The sequence below is a fragment of the Abrus precatorius genome, unplaced genomic scaffold, assembly GCF_003935025.1.
Source record: "Abrus precatorius isolate BTA unplaced genomic scaffold, Abrus_2018 Scaffold9, whole genome shotgun sequence".
Classification (NCBI taxonomy): Eukaryota; Viridiplantae; Streptophyta; class Magnoliopsida; order Fabales; family Fabaceae; genus Abrus; species Abrus precatorius.
In genome coordinates this window covers 7,730,249-7,750,217 of record NW_020874439.1, presented here as the reverse complement: position 1 = coordinate 7,750,217, position 19,969 = coordinate 7,730,249, and the positions used below count along the sequence as shown (strand labels likewise).

Below are 19,969 nucleotides of genomic sequence, written 5' to 3'. Positions count from 1 at the left end.
TTTAGAGATTTCAACTTATATATCATCACTGGGAGATTGTTAAGGCTTGTGCGGTTCTTTAAATTTATTAGACTAAGATTATTTAGATGTCCAATAGATTAGTGTACCTCAGACAAGCGTTCAAAATCTTTGAGAATGAGCTTCACGAGATTGGGTAGATCTGAAAAATCAAGGGGTTTGTCAAGTACACTGGAATAACTAAGATTGATGATTTGTGGCCTCTCCAACAACTGCGAGGAAATTTACAAAATCAAAAATTAGAAAAACAAATTATGGAAACTATTACTATTCTCATGCAAAATATGTTAGTTCAAGATTTTATGCAAAATATGGTGGACATAATTTCAAAGGAAAATTTCATCCAAAATGTACCCGGGGCTTCCTCCAAACTTGCTTAAGAGACAGTGTTTCATGTGAATAGAAACTGCGTATCCCTGATAAAATTAAAGTCGTCAGGTATGTATTTTAAAGGAAATTCTTGCCAGTAGACCCAGCTTATGTCTTTGGGAAGATACTCATAATCTCCATCAAGCGGTACATGATTAAGTTTAAGATGTCTTAGTCTCTTCATTTTCTCAAATGTTTCGGAATTAAATCTATTAGTTCTTTCCAACTTCAAAGCCAATCCTTCAATAGCCTGTGTTCCCTGTGAAATAAGAGCATAGAAACCTTTTAAAAATAAAGCATTTGTTGGTTTCTCAGTATAATGAAAATAAGCATCATATAAAGATGCAACTCAACCATGCATTTTGTGCATGTTACAAGACGAATACTCTCCTAATTATAATCCCTCAAATTTTAGCAAAAAGTTAGGAAGAACAAGACAATTTAGAAAGAGAAAAAAAAAAAAAAAAACAGTTTTATAATCATGGAGAGAAATGTTTTACAGTATTTTCTTTCAATACACCGACATCATCTTCATGAACCCACAGTCGACTAAGCTTTTCAGGTTTTGCCGACAAACTTCGACGAATAATTTCTCTTCTCTTATCACGTAGCAGATCATATATTATGAACTTGTTATTCTTTTCAACTTTTATCACCTCCTTTCCACCAAGACTGTTATTCCAATTTCACCATGAAGTGGCCTCTTAGTATCTCACTAACATAGCCTCTGTCTTTGCCACTAAAGAAAACATATATATAAAAATATATCCTTTTCCTTATCAACTATTAAACCATCAAAGTTTATTCTCAATTTTTTTAGTTATTGAACTATAAATGCATGTATTAAGCAGATTAGTCTAAGGAATTAGAAAAGGTTAATTGCACAGAGAGTTTTCATCTAAGGAATTAGAGTTAACTCAATCTCAGAAAACTTAATCTTCGTTGTATGAAAAGTAAAGTAGATGAAATAATACAACAGAAGCAAATAGAAGTGAATCTAATCCTAATCATTTTTGTTTATTGGATTTTCAGTAAATTTTATGTTGTGTTTTGGTGTTTGTTTCTTTCATTTATAAAATACTATTATACTTCATAAAATAATAATGAAAAAATGAGCTTTTGGAAATGACATTAATGTACAAAGGTTGTTAAAGTTATTAATTTACATTCATAAGATTAAGAGTTCTTAAAAAGAAAACTAAAGAGTCATCAAATAAGGTAAGAATGTAGAAAAGCCACGTACATGGCTAAATGATAAATGTTTAAGAAGCTTAGATGACACACTAAGAACTCGTCTGTCACCCTTTTTATATTCTAATAGATGATATATAATCAATTAAAACATAATCCTATATTACGCATAATCAGAAAGAACAATAATTAGCTTCATAATTTACATAAGTAACAAAATAATACAGTAAAATATTTATATCCTGAAACCTCTCCTATTCAAGCAAAAACATTCTCCCATTTTCTTTGTAAGTCTTGCACATATATTTTTCTTTGGCTTCTGGGATGGCTCCGAATTCATGTGAGGTGATAAGTCCATTTTCAATTTAGGTGGTGGATTTGTTTTCGAGTTAAATGAAGGCTTTATGGTCACATTAGACAATGGCTTAACATTCACTTTAGGTGATGGCTCCATTTTCACTTTAGCTAATGACTCCATTTGCTCCACAATTGCGTCACCATATATTAGATACACAGCTGTCTTATTAACAACCATTCCATGCCCAAAAATTACAAAAATCTCCACATTGTCACCAGGTCCTAGATTTGATATTATGCCCTGCCAATCTTCATCATTAAAAGACATTGTTGTGTCTCCCTTGTATATCTGGCTGGTGCACTTTGTGTAATTTATGAACAAAACATTGGTAAGACATTTAGCTGCCATGTTTTCAATGGTTGAAGAATAAACAACACACAAAGTCATCCCCTTCCAGAAACAGTCACTTTCATCAGGAACTCGGAAAGATACTGAATGTCCTTCGCCTATATAGGCTAACCAATGAGGATGGTTGTTGCTTGGAAGGATAAAATCACTAGAACTATTTGTTGTCAATCCCTGTATCATGGTAGAAGCATAGTTATTTATCAATCATGCTACCCAAATGGAAATTTTGTGTGATTATAGTGTCATTCTGAATTTGAAAACGCAAACATTTAAGAGAATATGTGCACTGTGTTATGAAAAATATATACAGGAAATTCAGTCATTAGTTATGAAATGCACCCATAACCAGAAGAAAGTTGGCGGAGATTTCTACTTCAGTAATGGTTGTGAAACTCTTAAGAAAAGGGAGGAATGCTAGCAACATACTCTTTTGTATACTCACTTAAACACACTTCTTGTGATTGGTTAGTTTTAAGAAGTAAAAATATTTTTTACGTGTGATCAATTTATGAGACAAGTGTTTGAACTTTAAAAATTGACTAATCATAAAGTGTGTTCAAAAGAATGTTTCTCAAACGAAGTTGAAGAATGAATATGGCTTATAGAAGTCTCTTTGATGGGATGATGAACATTTTGAAGCTTGGTTCACTTACTATAAGTTATAACACGCTCTCAGGACAAATTTCACCATTGATTCAACTATGTTTGGACCTCCACCAACATTTCTGTATCGTCCTGCTTTCTGTTATTATGTCTTTATATATTATTACTGTTTTCTCTGCTTTTATGTGACACTGTTAGGTAATGACATTAGTAATTAGTTAGTTACCCATTTTAGTTGGTTAATTAGCTGAGTTAGTTTGAATAAGGCATGTTGCCAGTGAATAAGAGGGGAGGGGAGACTAAGGATAAGGAGGGATGGCAGGTGATTTGTGAGAGGAAATTGGGCTTTTATGGCATTGGGAGGTGCAGACCCACGAAGTTCTGCAGTGTGTTTTGTAATTGGGGTTCATCCCTAATTCTTTTTAATAAGATACCTAGATTCTATCAACTGGAATCAAAGCTCTAATCTTGGAGCTGGGTATTGAGTTCTTGAAGATGATTCTAACATCAGATGGAAGGAGGCCTATTTGTGGCTGATCCAGGTTGAGCAGTATTTTGAAGCCAATGGAGTGCACAAGGAAGTCAAGTTATCAAAGCTAGCGAAGGCTCTAAGAGGTGATGCTCTTAACTGGTGGCTAACATGAAAATTGTGCAATCTATGTGCAGACTGGTAGACTGTTGTGAAGGCAGAGAGTATGATTTTGATCAACCAGACCAGAAGCAAAGATGGGGAGCCAAGAAATACAAGCAAAAATGACAATTCTTGGGTGCAAGAAAACAGACCAGAAGATGAAGGTTTAGAGAAAATAGAACCAGCTGCTCCAGGACATGAAATGAACACAAGAAAGGTACAGGAATTTAGGGTTTAGGGATGACAAAGGGAGGGGTCTTTCTCTAGGTTGCAAATCCTAACAAAGATTGAGGGAAGCCCTATCTTTGGCATGAGCAGAAAGCCTAGGACTGATCCAATGACAACAATTGAGGGTTCGGGTGTGGACAGCATGAACATCCCACCACCTCTGCCAAATCCATGTGATTCAATTTCTCCCATGAAGTGAGGTGGATCAACAGCTGTAATGAAATTTTGCTCCTCAAGTAAGGCAGACAAAATGCTTGTACCTGAACCACCTGTTGCATGCATAGAGGCTGAGTCTACTCCAGTGAAAGAGATAAAAGCAGACCAAGTATTCCACAATTTCAAGGCTAAAGCATACCTAGTGAGGAGAAGAGAGCATGGACAAGATTTGAAGTTCCTAGGACAGGTGAAATTCATGAGGTAGAGGTTTAGCAGCCATGTCACTACCGAAATGATCAAGAATTCAACAAAACTTGCCTATGTTGTGTTTTTGTTGGGATGCGTACTGAAGCAAAATGAAGGTCCAATTAGTACAACAGCAACAAGAGTGGGAAGGGAGTACAATATAGTTGCTAAGTTTGGCTGTACAATTGATGCTTTTGAAGAAATTATAGGGATGGGGCAACATTCAAAAGGTGTCACTTCACTAGATTTTGGGCCCTCGTTCAATTTTGTGCTTCGTGGGGAAACTTATGCTACTGTTGCATCTCTAGCTATGGGGAAAATAGACAGTCAATTTTTATGCTATAGATAGTGGGACCCTGGTGGAGTTATGTAATCCTTTACCTTGAAGACATGGTGAAGCTTTAGGGAGGGGAGTATTGTCAAGTAACTCCCATTTGTAATTAGTTATGACATGTTAGATGGAGACTCATTAATAGTTAGCTACAATATTAGTTTGTATTTTGAAGAAGAAATAAGACATGACTGCCCCTATAAATAAGAGGGAGGCATAGAGAGATCAGAAGGTGATTTGTGAAAGGAAATTGGGACCTTTATGGCATTGGGAGGTGCAGACCCTCAAAGTTCTGCAATGTGTTTTGTAATTGGGGTTCATCCCTAATTCCTCTTAATAAGATACCTAGTTTCTATCACAAAATAACAGCTATTTGTGTTTGTTCTAATAAGGTCTGATATCTCAATTTCCTTCTCATTTTTGTTAGATTGATGAAGTATATTATGGTCTCAGTTACACTCCATGAGCATGGTACAAACAAACATTACATAGTAAAAACTCAGCTATATATTGTATTTTTCCACGATTTCAACACACTACATTCCAAATTATTTTTCCATTATAGGATCCATATCCTCAAGAAAAAAGGTTCATCATCACTAACCTATTCTACTCATTCATCTCTTGTACTCATGAATTTACTTTTAAGTTTTCCTACCCATCTCTCTAGCACGGGTTCTATCATTTCTTAATTATTGTTCATCTTAGGATATCTTACTCTAACACTAAAGCCAACAAGGTGCATACCTTTTTTTTTATAAGATGTTGCTCAAGTTATCTCATTTGGATTTATATATATATTGTGTGATCTTGATGTTCATTTGTGAGAATGAAAATTTTTTGTTGTGATGTGACATTAGCATTACTTATTTAGTGCTACCATTTACTATTATACACACTTTTTTGCTACTAAAATATTACATTATGTTAATTATTAGTAAATATAGAGTAGAGGGAGGAGAACACAGAGAGAGTAGAAGGAACCTCTGATATACTCTTGCTAAGTGAATTGATGACATGGTGGTAACTTCCCATTCCAATCAAATGGCATCCCATGGTAGTCTCTAAATTTTGTGATGCATCTGGTGCTGTTTCTAACATAGTAAATCTCACATCATATAAGTCATCAAGAATTTTTCTCAGTTCTTGAGCAAGTTGAGACTTTGAGTCACATTGCAACCAAATGCTTCGAAGTTTTGAAAGTCCACTAAACATTGGCAATAGATTGTCCAAACTGTCTCCCTGTATATCCACAGAGGTTAGAGATGTTATGCTCTGAAGCGGTTGAATGCAAGATGCGAGATTTGTTGTTGGTGACATCCAAGACCATATAAGAGAAGGAATAACATCACATGCTAATCCTTCATATCCACATAGAGATATATATCCAATGTTTTTTATTCTTATTATAGAAAAGGGAACCTGTTTTACACCAGTATTGTTTGCAACCAGAGTTGTCAAAGATTCCATTTGCCCTATGTCTTCTTCTAACTTGTCAATCCTTGAACAACCAGAAAGGATGAGAGATTTTAAAGATTTCAACTTATAGATCATTATTGGGAGATTGCTAAGGCTTGTGCAGTTCTTCAAATTTATCAGACTAAGATTATTTAGATGTCCAATGGATTGGTGTACCTCAGCCAAGTTTTCACAATTTTTGAGAATGAGCTTTACAAGGTTAGGTAGATTTGAAAAATCAGGAGTATTTATCAAGTACTTGGAATAACTAAGATTGAGGATTGTTAGCCTCTCCAACAACTGCAAGGAAAATTATAAAAAGAAAAATTAGAAAAACAAATGATTGATACAATCATTTTGTCATGCAAAAAAATTTAGTTCAAGATTTCATGCAAAATATGATGTACATAATTTCAAAGGAAATTTTCATCCAAATATACCTGGGGCTTCCTCCATACTTGCTTAAGATTACTGTGTTTCATGTCAATAGCAACTGCATTACCCTGATAAAAGTTATCAGGTATGTATCTTAAAGGAAATCCTTGCCAAGAGACCCACCTTATGTTTTTGGGAAGATACTCATAATCTCCATCAAGCTGTACATGATCAAGTAGCAAAAGTCTTAGTCTCTTCATTTTCTCAAATGCTTCAGAATTAAATCTAGTAGTTCTTTCCAACTTCAAAGCCAATCCCTCAATAGCTTGTGTTCCCTGTGAAAATATTAGCATAGAAAACTTTTCAATCTAAAGCCTTTTTTGGTTTCTCACTAGAATGAAAATAAGTAACATATAAAGATGCCACTCAACCATACATTTAGTACACATTACAAGACCAACACTCTTATAATTATTAATCACTCAAATTTTAGCCTATAGTTAGGAAGAACAAAATAATTTAGGAAGAGGAAAAAAGAAATAGTTTTATGATCATGATAAGATCATGGAGAGTTATCAGAAGCTTCAAAATAAAGAGTAGAGAAATTTCTTACTGTATGTTCTTTCAATACACCAAGTACATCTTCATGAACCCACAATCGACTTCGCTTTCCAGGTTTCGTCAGTGAACTTTGACGAATGATTTCTCTTCCCATGTCACGTAGCAAATCATGCATTGTGAGCTTATTATTCTTTTCAACTTTTATCAAACTCCTTTCCACTAAGACTGTTATTCCAATTTCAGCATGAAGTCCACAGCCTTTTAGTATCTCAGTAACATAGGCTCTGTCTTTACCAATAAAGAAACAACATATGTCAAGAAATATATCCTTTTCATTATCATCCGTTAAACCATCAAAGCTTATTCTCAATTTTTCTTGCACTTGATCATTGGGAATTTGCTCTAGTTTTAACAATACACTTTCCCATTCTTGTTTTGTCCTCTTATACAAATAAGATCCAATGACTTCAAGAGCCAATGGTAATCCTCGACAATAAGCAACCACATTTCTTGTAAGTTCACCAAAGTCTTCTCTTGGACTTGGTTCTCTGAAAGCATGCCAACTGAAAAGTTCAAGAGACTCATTTTCATCCATTTCCTTCATCTTAAAGATATGATCAACTTTTAACAAGTGAAGTAGGCGCACATCTCTAGTTGTGATGATTAATACACTTCCTGAACCCATCCATTTACAATTTCCACACAGAGCTTTTAATTGATCAAACTTGTTCACATCATCAAGAACAATGAGTGCTCTTTTCTTGTGAAGTTTGTTTTCAATTGAAGTTGTCCCTGATGCAATACTATGTATCTTCACCTTTGTTTTCAGGACATCCGAAAGAAGTTGCTGTTGTAAAGCAATATGGCCTCTACTATCTTTTTCACAAACTTCTCTAATATTTTCAATGAAACTTCTATCAACAAATTTGCGATGAATTTCATTGTAGATGGCTTTGGCAGTGGTTGTTTTACCCGATCCTCCCATTCCCCAGATCCCTACTATGCAAACTTTGCCTGACAGATTTTCAATGAACCCAGTCACTTGTTGCACACGGGATTCTAATCCAACAGGAAAATCGGTAATAGACAAGAATGTGTTGTCTAGTTTTGTTAAAACATCCTTAACAATTTTCTTCACCATTTCAGCTTCATTGCTACAACAGTAATTATAGAAGTATGAGGATAAATTGTCAAAGATTGACCATAAATTTATGAAATACTCTTTACATAATCAAGTCAGTTTTTTAAAATAAAAGTCAATATATATATAATTTGAAAAATAAAATATGAATATGATATAATTCATCTGTATTTTACAATAAGATATACCATGAATAAGTTATTAAAATTTACATTTCTCATTTTTATTTCTTTGTCTGTTTGTGATTGTCAATAAGATATACCTAAAATTTAGTTTATGATAAAAAAATTATAAATATCAGGTAAGATGGAAAATATAAATCTCCCAAGTACTGAAAGAGCGTTGCATGCTAAGTTGACACCGTGTGTGGGTGTGCGTGAGTGATCGATATAAATTTTTGTGCTTGGAAAAAATAAATTAGCTTGTTGACAAGTTAATTTTTAGCATGAATTTGTTAACTTATTGAATTAAAATTATTTTGTGAAATTATTATTGAATTAGTAGATAAATATAAAATTTCATAAGAAATGTGCTTTTATAATTTGTATAAATTCTTTATAATTTATAAATAAAATATGATTTTTATAATTATTTTTTAGTTTTGTATTGAACTTTGGATTCTTATTTTTTTATTTAAAGATAAAATTATTATTAAAAATTTAAAATACATAGTATAATATTAAGTAATAATTATGTTTTCGTTTTATTCCCATATGAAAAAATCTATATTTTGATCCTTCTTCAAAAACTTATATAAATTAATCTGAAATGGTTTGTTTAAAAATTACAAATAAACAAGATTTAAAAAAAGATAATGAATTTATATATATATATGAGTATTTATTAAAATTAGCAAATATGTAAAATGACAAATTATAAGAACGTCGTTAATTATTAGTCTATTTTATAAATTAATTTATATGATTGTGCGAATATTTTATATTTTAAAAGTAAGATTTAATAATAACAATGATTTAAAAAATTGAGTGTGAAAGAAATAAATGTAGTAAGGTTTTTAACACTACTGGAATTGATTAAATAAAATTGGTGATGCTTTGTAACCGATAATTATAATATTAATAAAAAAATAGCCAAATTGATTTTGTATAACACCATCCCTTTTAAGTTTATCTTATTTCTAAATGTTTTTTCTCACTGTAAGGTTGAAGATCACGCTTGATTGGGGTTTGCTTGAAATGTTAAGTGCTATGCTGCAGTAATTCCTAGTGCTTAGTGCCTGGTTTTTCTTGTATGCATTGTTTCTTGTATAAAAAAAAAAAACATTCAAAATTTTGCTTCTAACATTTTGAAATACTTTACTCATTACAAGTATTTAATTAAGTCAATTACTTTACTAAGTCAAAAGTATTTAATTAAGTCAATACTTTACTCAGCCAAAAGTATTTAATTAAGTCAATTACTTTTCTCAGTTACAAGTATTCAAGTCTTTTGTACTATGTTTCTTATGGCTCCATCTTATGCAGTTAAATTTTTGTGACGTGGTTAACATCATTGGTAAAATTGTGTTATTTTCATTTAACTAGTACTATGTTTGTTGAAAATTTTTTAAAATGGAAGCGAATTTAAAATTTACAGCTGAATTCTTAGAGTATGTTTATTTTAAAAAAAAAAACAGTTTTTTTATTTTTAAAAATAAAACATAATACAAAATTATATTATATTTCATAACAAAACATGTTCTTAGTTCTTAAAAAAAATTTATATATGTCTTTTATCAAATAATAAAAAAAATTTATATATGTCTTTTATCAAATAATAAAAAAAATTCTTTATTATTGAGCAAGACCAACTATCTATCATAATTAGCTACCAACAAATTTATAATCACTCAATCGATCACATTTTGATGGTCATGATTTACCACCAACAATTTGGTCAAGACTTTTAGATTCCAATATGCTGTTCTATTGTGACCCTAAAAAATTATTTAGTCAGAAAAGAATAATTTTAGTTGCGAATTTCAAAATTTACCAATCGCTTAGATCTGTTGACACAAGATGTTAAAGTTAAATACTTATATCAATTAATAAGTCTTTATATAATGTAAGATTAACCATTTCAACATTCAATAATCTTATATTTTTTTCATAATCATGTATATCTTACATGATTTTGATATTTGTAGATATGTTATTTAAAATTTAACATTTAATTATATTTCAAAGTATATTACCCATTAAAATAATGTAGTGTAATTAAATTCCTAATAATTTTATTTTTTATAAAGTTTTATAAAATTAATCTAGTTGATAAAACTTTTAAACTAATGATTAAATTATTTAATTTTGTATTTATAAAAAATTATTAAATAATATAAACGTTGAAGTTTAAACTTCGGTATTAACGGATCTTTGATATATACAGACACACAAAACGAAGTTTAATTATGTCCCTACTTGACTCAATTCTTATAGGGTCAATTATTGTATTCGAATATAATAGGACAAGTTGCGTCTTGTACATATAAAAAAAAATGTATTGTCTTGTTTTATTATAGCTTGTTTGTTTCTCCGCTTTACAACAAGTACAAAACTTAGAATGAACACGATTTTGCATTCTCACTAGATGCTAAAAAATCATTTTTCATTGTGCAAAATTGATGGTAGACGAAAGACAAACAGGCCTTTGTTGTTCCTGACGATTTATTTTAATCATGTCAGCTTCATTCCATATGAACAATTACAAAATAAATAAAATAAAATAAATTTTTTAATTTTTAAAATATTAAAATATTAAAAAAATCACAACAGTTAAATTAAAAAGTATATATAATATCTTAGTAAATTTATGAATATCATAATAAGCACTTAAATATAATACATTGTCTAATATATCTTTTACTATTTGTTAATATATTAAAAGTATTTTAACCATTTCAAAATTAGAGCAAACATAAAAAATTGTTAAAAAATCAGAAAAATGCGATCAAAGCATTTCTGGCCAAGACATGCTTCACTTATTCAGTCACTAATTAATAAAAAAGAAAGAAAGAAGAAAGTAGAAATTACTGAATTGATTTACCTGTAATTCTTGAGATCCCAACCGGACAAATTTGCAGCTTCAGTAAGTGAATCCTTCCATCTTGGCGACGCAAATTTATACCGACTCAAGACTGCTCCAAACTCACCCTGCTGATAACGTACATCGGAAGGTTCAACGTCGTAAAACACAGGCAAAACCACTTGGCCATAAGTTTTGTGGCATTCCATGATTTTGTCTAATTCATTAAGACACCAACTAGAAAATGCATAGTATTTGGAGAAAACAACAATAGCTATTCGGGACCCTTCTATTGCTTGCAATAATTTTGGTCCTAACTCCATTCCCCTTTCAAGCTTGTCATCATCGAGAAAAGTGTTGACTCCAACATTTGAGAGAGCAGAATAGAGATGCGAAACTATGTTCTTTCGAGTGTCCTCTCCTCGAAAGCTTAGGAACACGTCGAATGTCCAATGATGATTGGAGAATGATGAAGACGACATTGAATGAAAGAAAGTGAATTCAACTTGTTATGTTGCAAGACAAGGGAATGAAACCCACGGTGATGTCTAATTAGTAGTTACGGTGCGATCGATGGACTATTATATAGTTATATACCTACGCGCATTTTGATAAGTGCTCCCGCGTGTGACGAAAATTCTACTTTTTTCCTTTGGGTGATAACATGTTATCCATTTTTTCGTTGTTTATCTTCAAATCTTTAACTACCAAAATATTATATCATAAAATAATACGTAATATGTTAACACGTCTCAAACTGTATCAATTAAAAATATTATATCATAAGATAACTACCAAAAAACTTTATTTTTGTGTTCATTCTCTATAAAGTATATACAAGGGATGAAAATAATTTTTTTTAGTTATCTTATATTAGAATGTTCTTAAATATTAGTTTAGTGATAAACAGAAGTTAATTCGAGTGACAAGCAGCTCAGTATTATTTAAACAAAGTTTTAAATTCAAATCTTTATGTATATAAAAAATCTCTAATAATAGACATATCTTTCATATTTAAATACACGATCTGAGTTAGATATACACTAAATTGGATGAGAAAAAAATTAATTCAATAATTATTACATAAAAAACTTTTATTAAAAGTTCTTTTAAAATGTACTAAAAATTATATTAAAAGTATGTTAATACTAATTTTTTAAAAAATATATGTCTTTTAAATTCTAAATCATTTTTTTATTTATTTTCTTTTAATGAAAATAATAGGATGGTCGAATGCCTAAAACAATAACCATCGTTTAAAAAGGTGATGATAATTAATTTGAATATATAGTTTTAAGTTTTTTAAGAAATATGAATACTTTTATAGTTAATCATCTTTCTTCTCATGTCAAATAATATTTATTACATTTAATATTTATCTTAAATTTAAAAATTATCTCATCATGTAATTTTATTGAGAGTATTTATCAACATTTACATATAATTTGTGAATACAAATATTTAGATGATAGGGTTTTAAAGAGGCTTTTTTTATTTTAATATTAATATAATTTGAATTTTTATAATTATTTTTATTTTTATTTTGTTTGATATAATATAATTTTTTTATTAATGATTATAATACTTATTTTTTGAAATTTATTATATTTTAAAATTTATATAGTATAATTTTAACTATTTATTTAAAAATTTTATTTTATTTTAATAATATTTATATAATTTTGGGAAAAGTCATTAATCAACGCAAAAGGCAATTCTATTGAATCCGTCAATACATGTAAACAGTAAACTTGTCATTGGTGTCTTGTAGGTAGTGTCGATATAGCCCTTCTGCGAATGTTCGAATTGTAGACATCGCCTCATTAGTTACATAATGATTATAGGCTTAACAAAGCTTCTAGATTTTTTTTAAAAGTCGTAAAAATTCTATTCATTTTTAGTTTTTAAATTAATTTTTATTAATGGGTCCTACAAGTAATATTTTATTAGTTTTTCTATTAATGTACTTTCGATTTATCATTGAATTTTTGTTCAATTCCTATAAATATAATAAATTTGAAATTTATTTTCTCATTATAGAGCAATAAAATGAAAAGATATGGTGTTTAAAAGAATCAAGTGACAAATAAACTATAAAGAAAACAAACAGAAAATAATAGAAAAAATTTGGTATTCAAAAAGTTACAAAGTTTTTCTAAAAATAATTAAAAACAAGAGACTAAAAAAGAAAATAAAACTTCTTTTAAAAGTACAATTTAATTAACTTGTTATTAAAATAAAATTTCTACTTTTGTTTAAATATTTGTGTTAGTGTTTTAATAACTTACTTAGAATGTATAGATTGATATTTTTTATTAATATGAAAATAATGAATAATAAACACTTACTACTTTTGGCATACACTTATTTCTAAACACTACTAGAATGAAAACATCTAATGCACAATGACAAATACTCTACACCATGAACTAAGAACAAAATTATTTAAAACAACAAAAGTTTTGTGATCATGGTAAAACCATATGGAGAAAGATTAGAAGAGTTTTGTACTTAAAATATATAGTATTTGTCTTTACATCAAATAAATACATTATTTTTAATTTCTAATATATATTGACTATGTTTTTCAGAGGTAGCAGATTTCGAACTAGGTTTATACTAATTATATTATTCGATGTTAGACAAGTTGGTCGATATTAAAATAAAACAAAATTGATATATGTGTGTTAGTACTTGGTATTATATATTATTATGATAAATTGGACTTTTCAACGCGTAAATTCACAATATGTAGATTAACCATTTAAATTCTATTAGTCAAAGATTATATGATTAAAGGGAAGTTAACAACTAACTTACACTTAATTCTTTCTTTTGCATTAATATGTAATCATGCACACGCTGGTGTTTGGTCATTTTTGTTCTTTCTCTTATGAGTTTTTCTAGATTCACCCTCTTCGTTGTAAGATGGTCTAGTAGCTTTGACAAACTCTTTTTCTTTTCATGTCTCATAGAAAATTGTGTATTTTAGTATTGTTGTTCCTTTTAACTTTCATAATAAACTTCACACACTGGGCTAGTATCTCTCTAACATAATACTTAAGACATGCCCTTTTTAATAAAAAAAATAATATATTAAGAAATATATTCTTTTACATAAACTATCGTAGCCCTTCTCAGTTTTTCTTGCATCTGATCGTTTTCAGTTTACAAATTACGTGAAAGAAGAAAGGGATTAGTTGAATAACAGGAAATTTAGCCAACTAATTCCATTTAAAAGAAAATAAATTGTATAAAGTTATGCCCCATGTGGTCAAATAAGCTTGGCACCCTTATTTTTACTTTCACACGTACGATTTATTAAAAAAAGTAAGTTTTATGTTGTAAATCAAGAGAAGATTCTATTATACGTGAAATAATGATAATTATTATTATTAATTTTATATAATTAAAAAAATTAGTAATTTATTATTTTTTTATTTGTTTTTTCTTTATTATTTAAAACATTTTTTTTAAAAATATATTAATAATGCACTCTTTAATATTTTTAATTATTAAGAAAATGTATTAAAAAGTATAAAAAAATATCATTTTTTAATTTTAATTTTAAATTTTTTAAAAAAAATTTAATAAAATTTGACTAATAATTAAAAATATGTCCAAAAAAAAGAAAAGTATATAATGTGCGGCCTAAATCTGTGTCCATTGACATTGCTAACGTGTCTTCGAACGCTTCGCACACGCAAACGTGTATGTAGACCACACTCTCGGGTTCCACGACAATCCCAAGTCTCTCCTTTTTTATAAAAAAAGTAGAATTTTAATTTTTATATACCTAATACCTCTCTTTTATATACTTCTATCTATTTTTTATTTCGTTCTTTCATTTTCATTGCATCATTTATTGTAATTTTTATACTTTTTCTCTTCTTTTTGTTAATCTTTATCCGTTCTCTACCCTCTTGTACTAAACAATTAAGTGGAGACTTATCATAGTCCAAAAATTTATGATTAAGTGAAGCATCATTTTAAATGTCAAAGAAGGTTGCCCAATTCAAAGGTTGGGTTGGTCGAGGATAGAAACCGTGGGCAATTTCAACTTCGTTATATTGATTTACTACTCAGCTTACGTTGCATGGATTATGTTTACATTTAGTAGTTATATTTAACAAAATTTTATTTATTAAAGAAACATTCATATTTGGAACATTTGTAGAAACGTGTAATAAAAATGTTTAAAAGAAATAAATCAATTCAAATGTATTTAAAAGTCACTTTAAAATCAGAATAATCTGAATTAAGTCCAATATACTCATTAAAGAATTACCATCTTCTTACCATTATTTTATGCAGAATACTCAAGTCCAAGACCATATATAAGAGCTATCAAGATCCTTACCACTTGGTTTAATACACATCGGTAAATACCTTTTTTTTTTTATTATGCTGTGTGTTTGTAATAATTGTTATTTGAACTTGTGAAGTTTATATATATGTATCTTGTTATTTTTAATTTGAAATGTTAATTGAGTATGTTTAGGATATAAAAGAAAAACAATAATTCTTATTCTTTATAATTTTGAAAATAATTTTCTTACTCAACTTGAAATAGTTTGACAACTTTTTCTTGAAGTTGTCAGCAGATTTGTGTATTATGTTAAATGACTTGTCAATCATGATAATTTTACAATTGATTTGAAATTTAATTAAAATCAAATAGATTTAATTTATTTGATACTATAAACACATTTATATTTAAAATATGATACTTATAAGTGATATCTTATTTTTTAGGCATATTATTTTTATCCTTTAAAGATTTAAGCAAATTATGGATTTCAGAAAGCTTATTATCACTTTAATTATTTAATTATAAAATGTGTCATTAAATTAACCATCTTAGAAACTTGATGTCAATTTCTTACATTCAAATCTTCATCTTCGACCTGAAGACGTGTATTGTACCTTTATTACACCAATATTTAGTATTTATTTTTACATTTAAAAGAACTAAGTTTTTTTTTTCTTAACGTGTGCGAGAGAATCAAAACATTATTGTACCTTAGTTTCTTTTTCCTAATCAAAACGAAGACCCATATCTACAGATGTTACGAGAAAGTTGAGAGGAACTGTGCTCGCATGGCTAGCAAACTAGGGATCTAAAGATAGCGTGGAGAGAATAGTTTTCTCAACTTTATTTTTAATTAAGGGTTTTAAATTATCAATTGTCTAATTGGAAGAATCGCAATAAAAAACTAGAAACCATTAAAAAATAAAATAAAATTAAAGAACACAATTGATTTAAATGAGATTGACGCAAATTTCAATAAATCTTTAATCATCACAAATTAGAATTGACGAAAAACTCGAGTAATAATTTATTTTAAATAGGTAAATTTTATTGTATTCCTTAAAATGAAAAGTATTCACTGCTGTCTTGCATAATGTGATGAGTAATTTATTTTAAAAAAATATAAATACTTTTTAACTTTTAAAATATTAAAGAAATTTCATCTCCTAGTTTAGATAAAGTATATAGTATTCCCTCAATTTGAAGAATATTATAACAAATACTTTTATTTTATATTATTTTTAAATTAACAGTTGTCTTTTATATGGTGATGAAAATATGTGAAGACTCAGTTGAAATGGGGATGAAAAGTCAAAGGAACCTGAGATGATGCAGAAATAACAACGACGTGGGTAAATAACACTTCAGATTGAACACTATGCCAAAATAGCTATTAGCAATGATGTGAGGAAAATCGAGGCTCTATACCCTCCGTTCTCTAACTCAATCCCCATTTCTCAAAGAGTTTTTTTTATTAAAGTTTAGGCTTAATTAAATATTTAATCTCTAAAACATTTGCAACTCCTCATTTTTATTTTTTCAAACCAATATACTATGCCTTTATAATTTTTGTTTTCTATTTGGTCCTCTAAATAACATAAAATTTTTCATTTGGTCGTCCCTTTAAATATTATTACCTTTTTATTTATTCCTCATAAATATCATGAATTTCACATTTTAGTTCCTTTAAAATAAGAGACTTAAAAAAAAAACTTCATATTTAGAAAGACAAATAAGAAACTAAACAGATACTACCATTTTATAACCAAAAAACAATATGGGAGATTCTTTTAAAAAAAATAAAAATTTGCGGTCAAATATAAATTTTACAAATTTTTGAAGGATTAAAAACTAAATTTAGCTTAAAATTTTTACTCCCCACCCTCTACAACTACAATCCAAGAGATTCTCCTAGTTTTCCTTCTCCCATTACTCGAAAATTGCTAAAGCTATTACCACCTCTAGTCTTTGTTTACAAGAAAGTATCTTTTTTGTTTTTTTTACTAATTATAAAAAACAAAAAGCTCATCTTCAAATATATTAATTGTTAAATTCTATGTATATCTTTATTTATTGTGAGTTTTGTAATGATTGGAAACTTACTCATTATCTATATCAATGAATATATTTATTCCTTTAATATAAGTTATCAATTTAATCATTTAATAATATGAAAATTTCTGATATACAGTATAAATTTATGATATATAAATATTTTTTTTATTGATCTTGTTGGATTATTTGTTTCTTATAAAATGGATCAAAACTAGTATTAAACATGGAAACTGCCGAGAACTCTATCAACCCCTCTCTCAATTTACCACTCTCACGGCAAGTTAGATGAACATGATAGAATACTTTTTTCCTTTCTTATCTTATTTTTAATGTTTGTTTAACCAACAAAAATATAACAGTCTATCCTATGACTTATTATATCTTATGCGTAAATTTTATTAAAAAAATTATCTAATTTATTAAAAAAATGTAAATATGTTATTTAAAGAAATTAATATCCGTATAATTATAATAATGATTATGTAAATACACATAATTCATTACATTATATGTTTTCTCGTTTTCACTCAATTATTTTAGTACACATCAAATATATAAAATAAACATAAAGAGTCTTCCAAAACTCATGTCCTATGATTTATTATATCTTATGCGTAAATTTTATTAGAAAAATTATCTAATTTATTAAAAAAATGTAAATATGTTATTTAAAGAAATTAATATCCGTATAATTATAATAAGTAGATAATTATATATTTATTCCTGATTATGTATCTATGATTATAATTACTTTAGTTATTATACATACTCATTCCATAACGTAGTTGAAATATACAGAATTCATTACATGACACATTCTTTTTCATTTTCTCTCGTCTTAACAGTATTTATTATTTTAATACACATCAAATATATATAAAATAAACATAAGAGTCTTCCCAAACTCATGTCGTATAACGTTTTAACTCTCATATCTTAGTTTTTCCACTCTTATCATGTTAACCAAGAACACCGGAGACTCTGTTTTTATGGATGGAAAAATGTCAAAAGTCGAAACTGAACACCTGACATAGAATCTTCACTTTTCTTCCTTATTTCTTTTTTCTCCTTTGACGAGGAGTAATACTAATAAGTTCTTTACCCATTTTAGGTTGTAAAATCATTTTACATCCTCTGATCAAGAAGGCAATAGAGGTGCTTGGAGCAATATATATTAAAAAAACTTTCAATAATTTGGGCTTAATATTCCACTAAAGCTAAAAACGAACTATATTTTTCACCTATGTTGAAATATATAAAACTTATAAAATACTTTTTATATTGTGGGTTCATAATGTTAGGGGCTAGATTCAAATTGTCAGTTATCTGGAAGTACATATTTTGCAATACCAGATACTATATAAGGATTACAGTTTTAACACCAGCTCCATGTTGGATCATTTAGGGCCTATCTCTTAACAAGATTTAGAACAATGAGAACTGAAATCCACACAATTGCAAGATTTTCAGATCCTTATTAGAGGAACAAAAAATAATTACACGAATTTCACCTTTAATACATATTTAAATTAGGACTGTCTCTCCATCCTTCCAAGAAAAATATAGCAACTTACAACACACAGAAAACAAGGTAATGATATATTATGACTATGGCATGCCTAATCAAAGATGGCCAACTTTGTCACTTTCTTTACAAATGTTTTAAGGAGACTTTTCTTTGGCTTTGCTGTAGGCTCCATTTTCACGCTAGTTGAATCACCATATAATAGATAGACTGCAGTCTTCTTTATGGTCAATCCAAGCTCAAAAACTACCAAAATCTCCACTAAGTCACCAGGTTCTAGATTCGACAATATGTCCAGCCACTCTTCATCATTAAAGGAAATTGGTGTCTCTCGCTTGTATATCTGGATAGTGCACTTTGTATGATTAGCAATCAAGACACTAAGATATTCAATTTCCATATTTTCAGGAGTTGAAGAATAAACAACACATAAAGCCATTCCCTTGAGGTGACAATCACTATCTTGAGGCACATTGAAAATTACTGAATGTCCTTCACCTTTATGGGTTAACCAATATGGATAATTGTCATGTGGGAGAGGAAAATCACTAGATCCACTGGCCAATCCCTGTTCCATCAGTAGAATCTTAGTCATTTATTTAATTGTTATTCATCATTAAAAAACTTATGTTATAAAAATCATCGGAATTTATTGAAACATATTCATTTATTAGTTTTTGTTCATATCTGTGAACAGCTATCACACAGAACATTAGGATAGTAAATGGTAGTTTCAGAACTGTTATGTCATTCATGTATTTTAACTTATATTCTCGTTCTTTTTATTTTTTTAATGATCAATGGGTCCATAACTATTGAAAGAGATAGTGCTTGAGAGAAATTGTGAGCTGGGATACACACGTTTTGGTATTTACAGATAGATTTACAATCTGTAGAGAGTAATCTTAATTAACACAAACTAATCGCAAGCCTAATGATCAATATGTTTGGAAATATTGGACTATATATCTTAACATATATTTTCATATAAATTTTAGGAAAATGTCTACTTTACTTCCATGTATATTTGGTCATGTGTTAT

The 19,969-nt window shown here is 28.8% G+C and overlaps 1 protein-coding gene and 1 pseudogene across 1 annotated transcript; both read right to left on the bottom strand.

Moving 5' to 3' along the window:
• Nucleotides 1-409: 409 nt before the first annotated feature.
• Nucleotides 410-11,517, bottom strand: LOC113850723 (annotated as a pseudogene).
• A 7,504-nt stretch (nucleotides 11,518-19,021) lies between these two features.
• LOC113850722 lies at nucleotides 19,022-19,504 on the bottom strand. Its single transcript, XM_027481277.1, has one exon. It carries the CDS (start codon nucleotides 19,502-19,504, stop codon nucleotides 19,022-19,024), a length of 483 nt encoding a protein of 160 aa, XP_027337078.1.
• Between the last annotated feature and the right edge of the window lie 465 nt (nucleotides 19,505-19,969).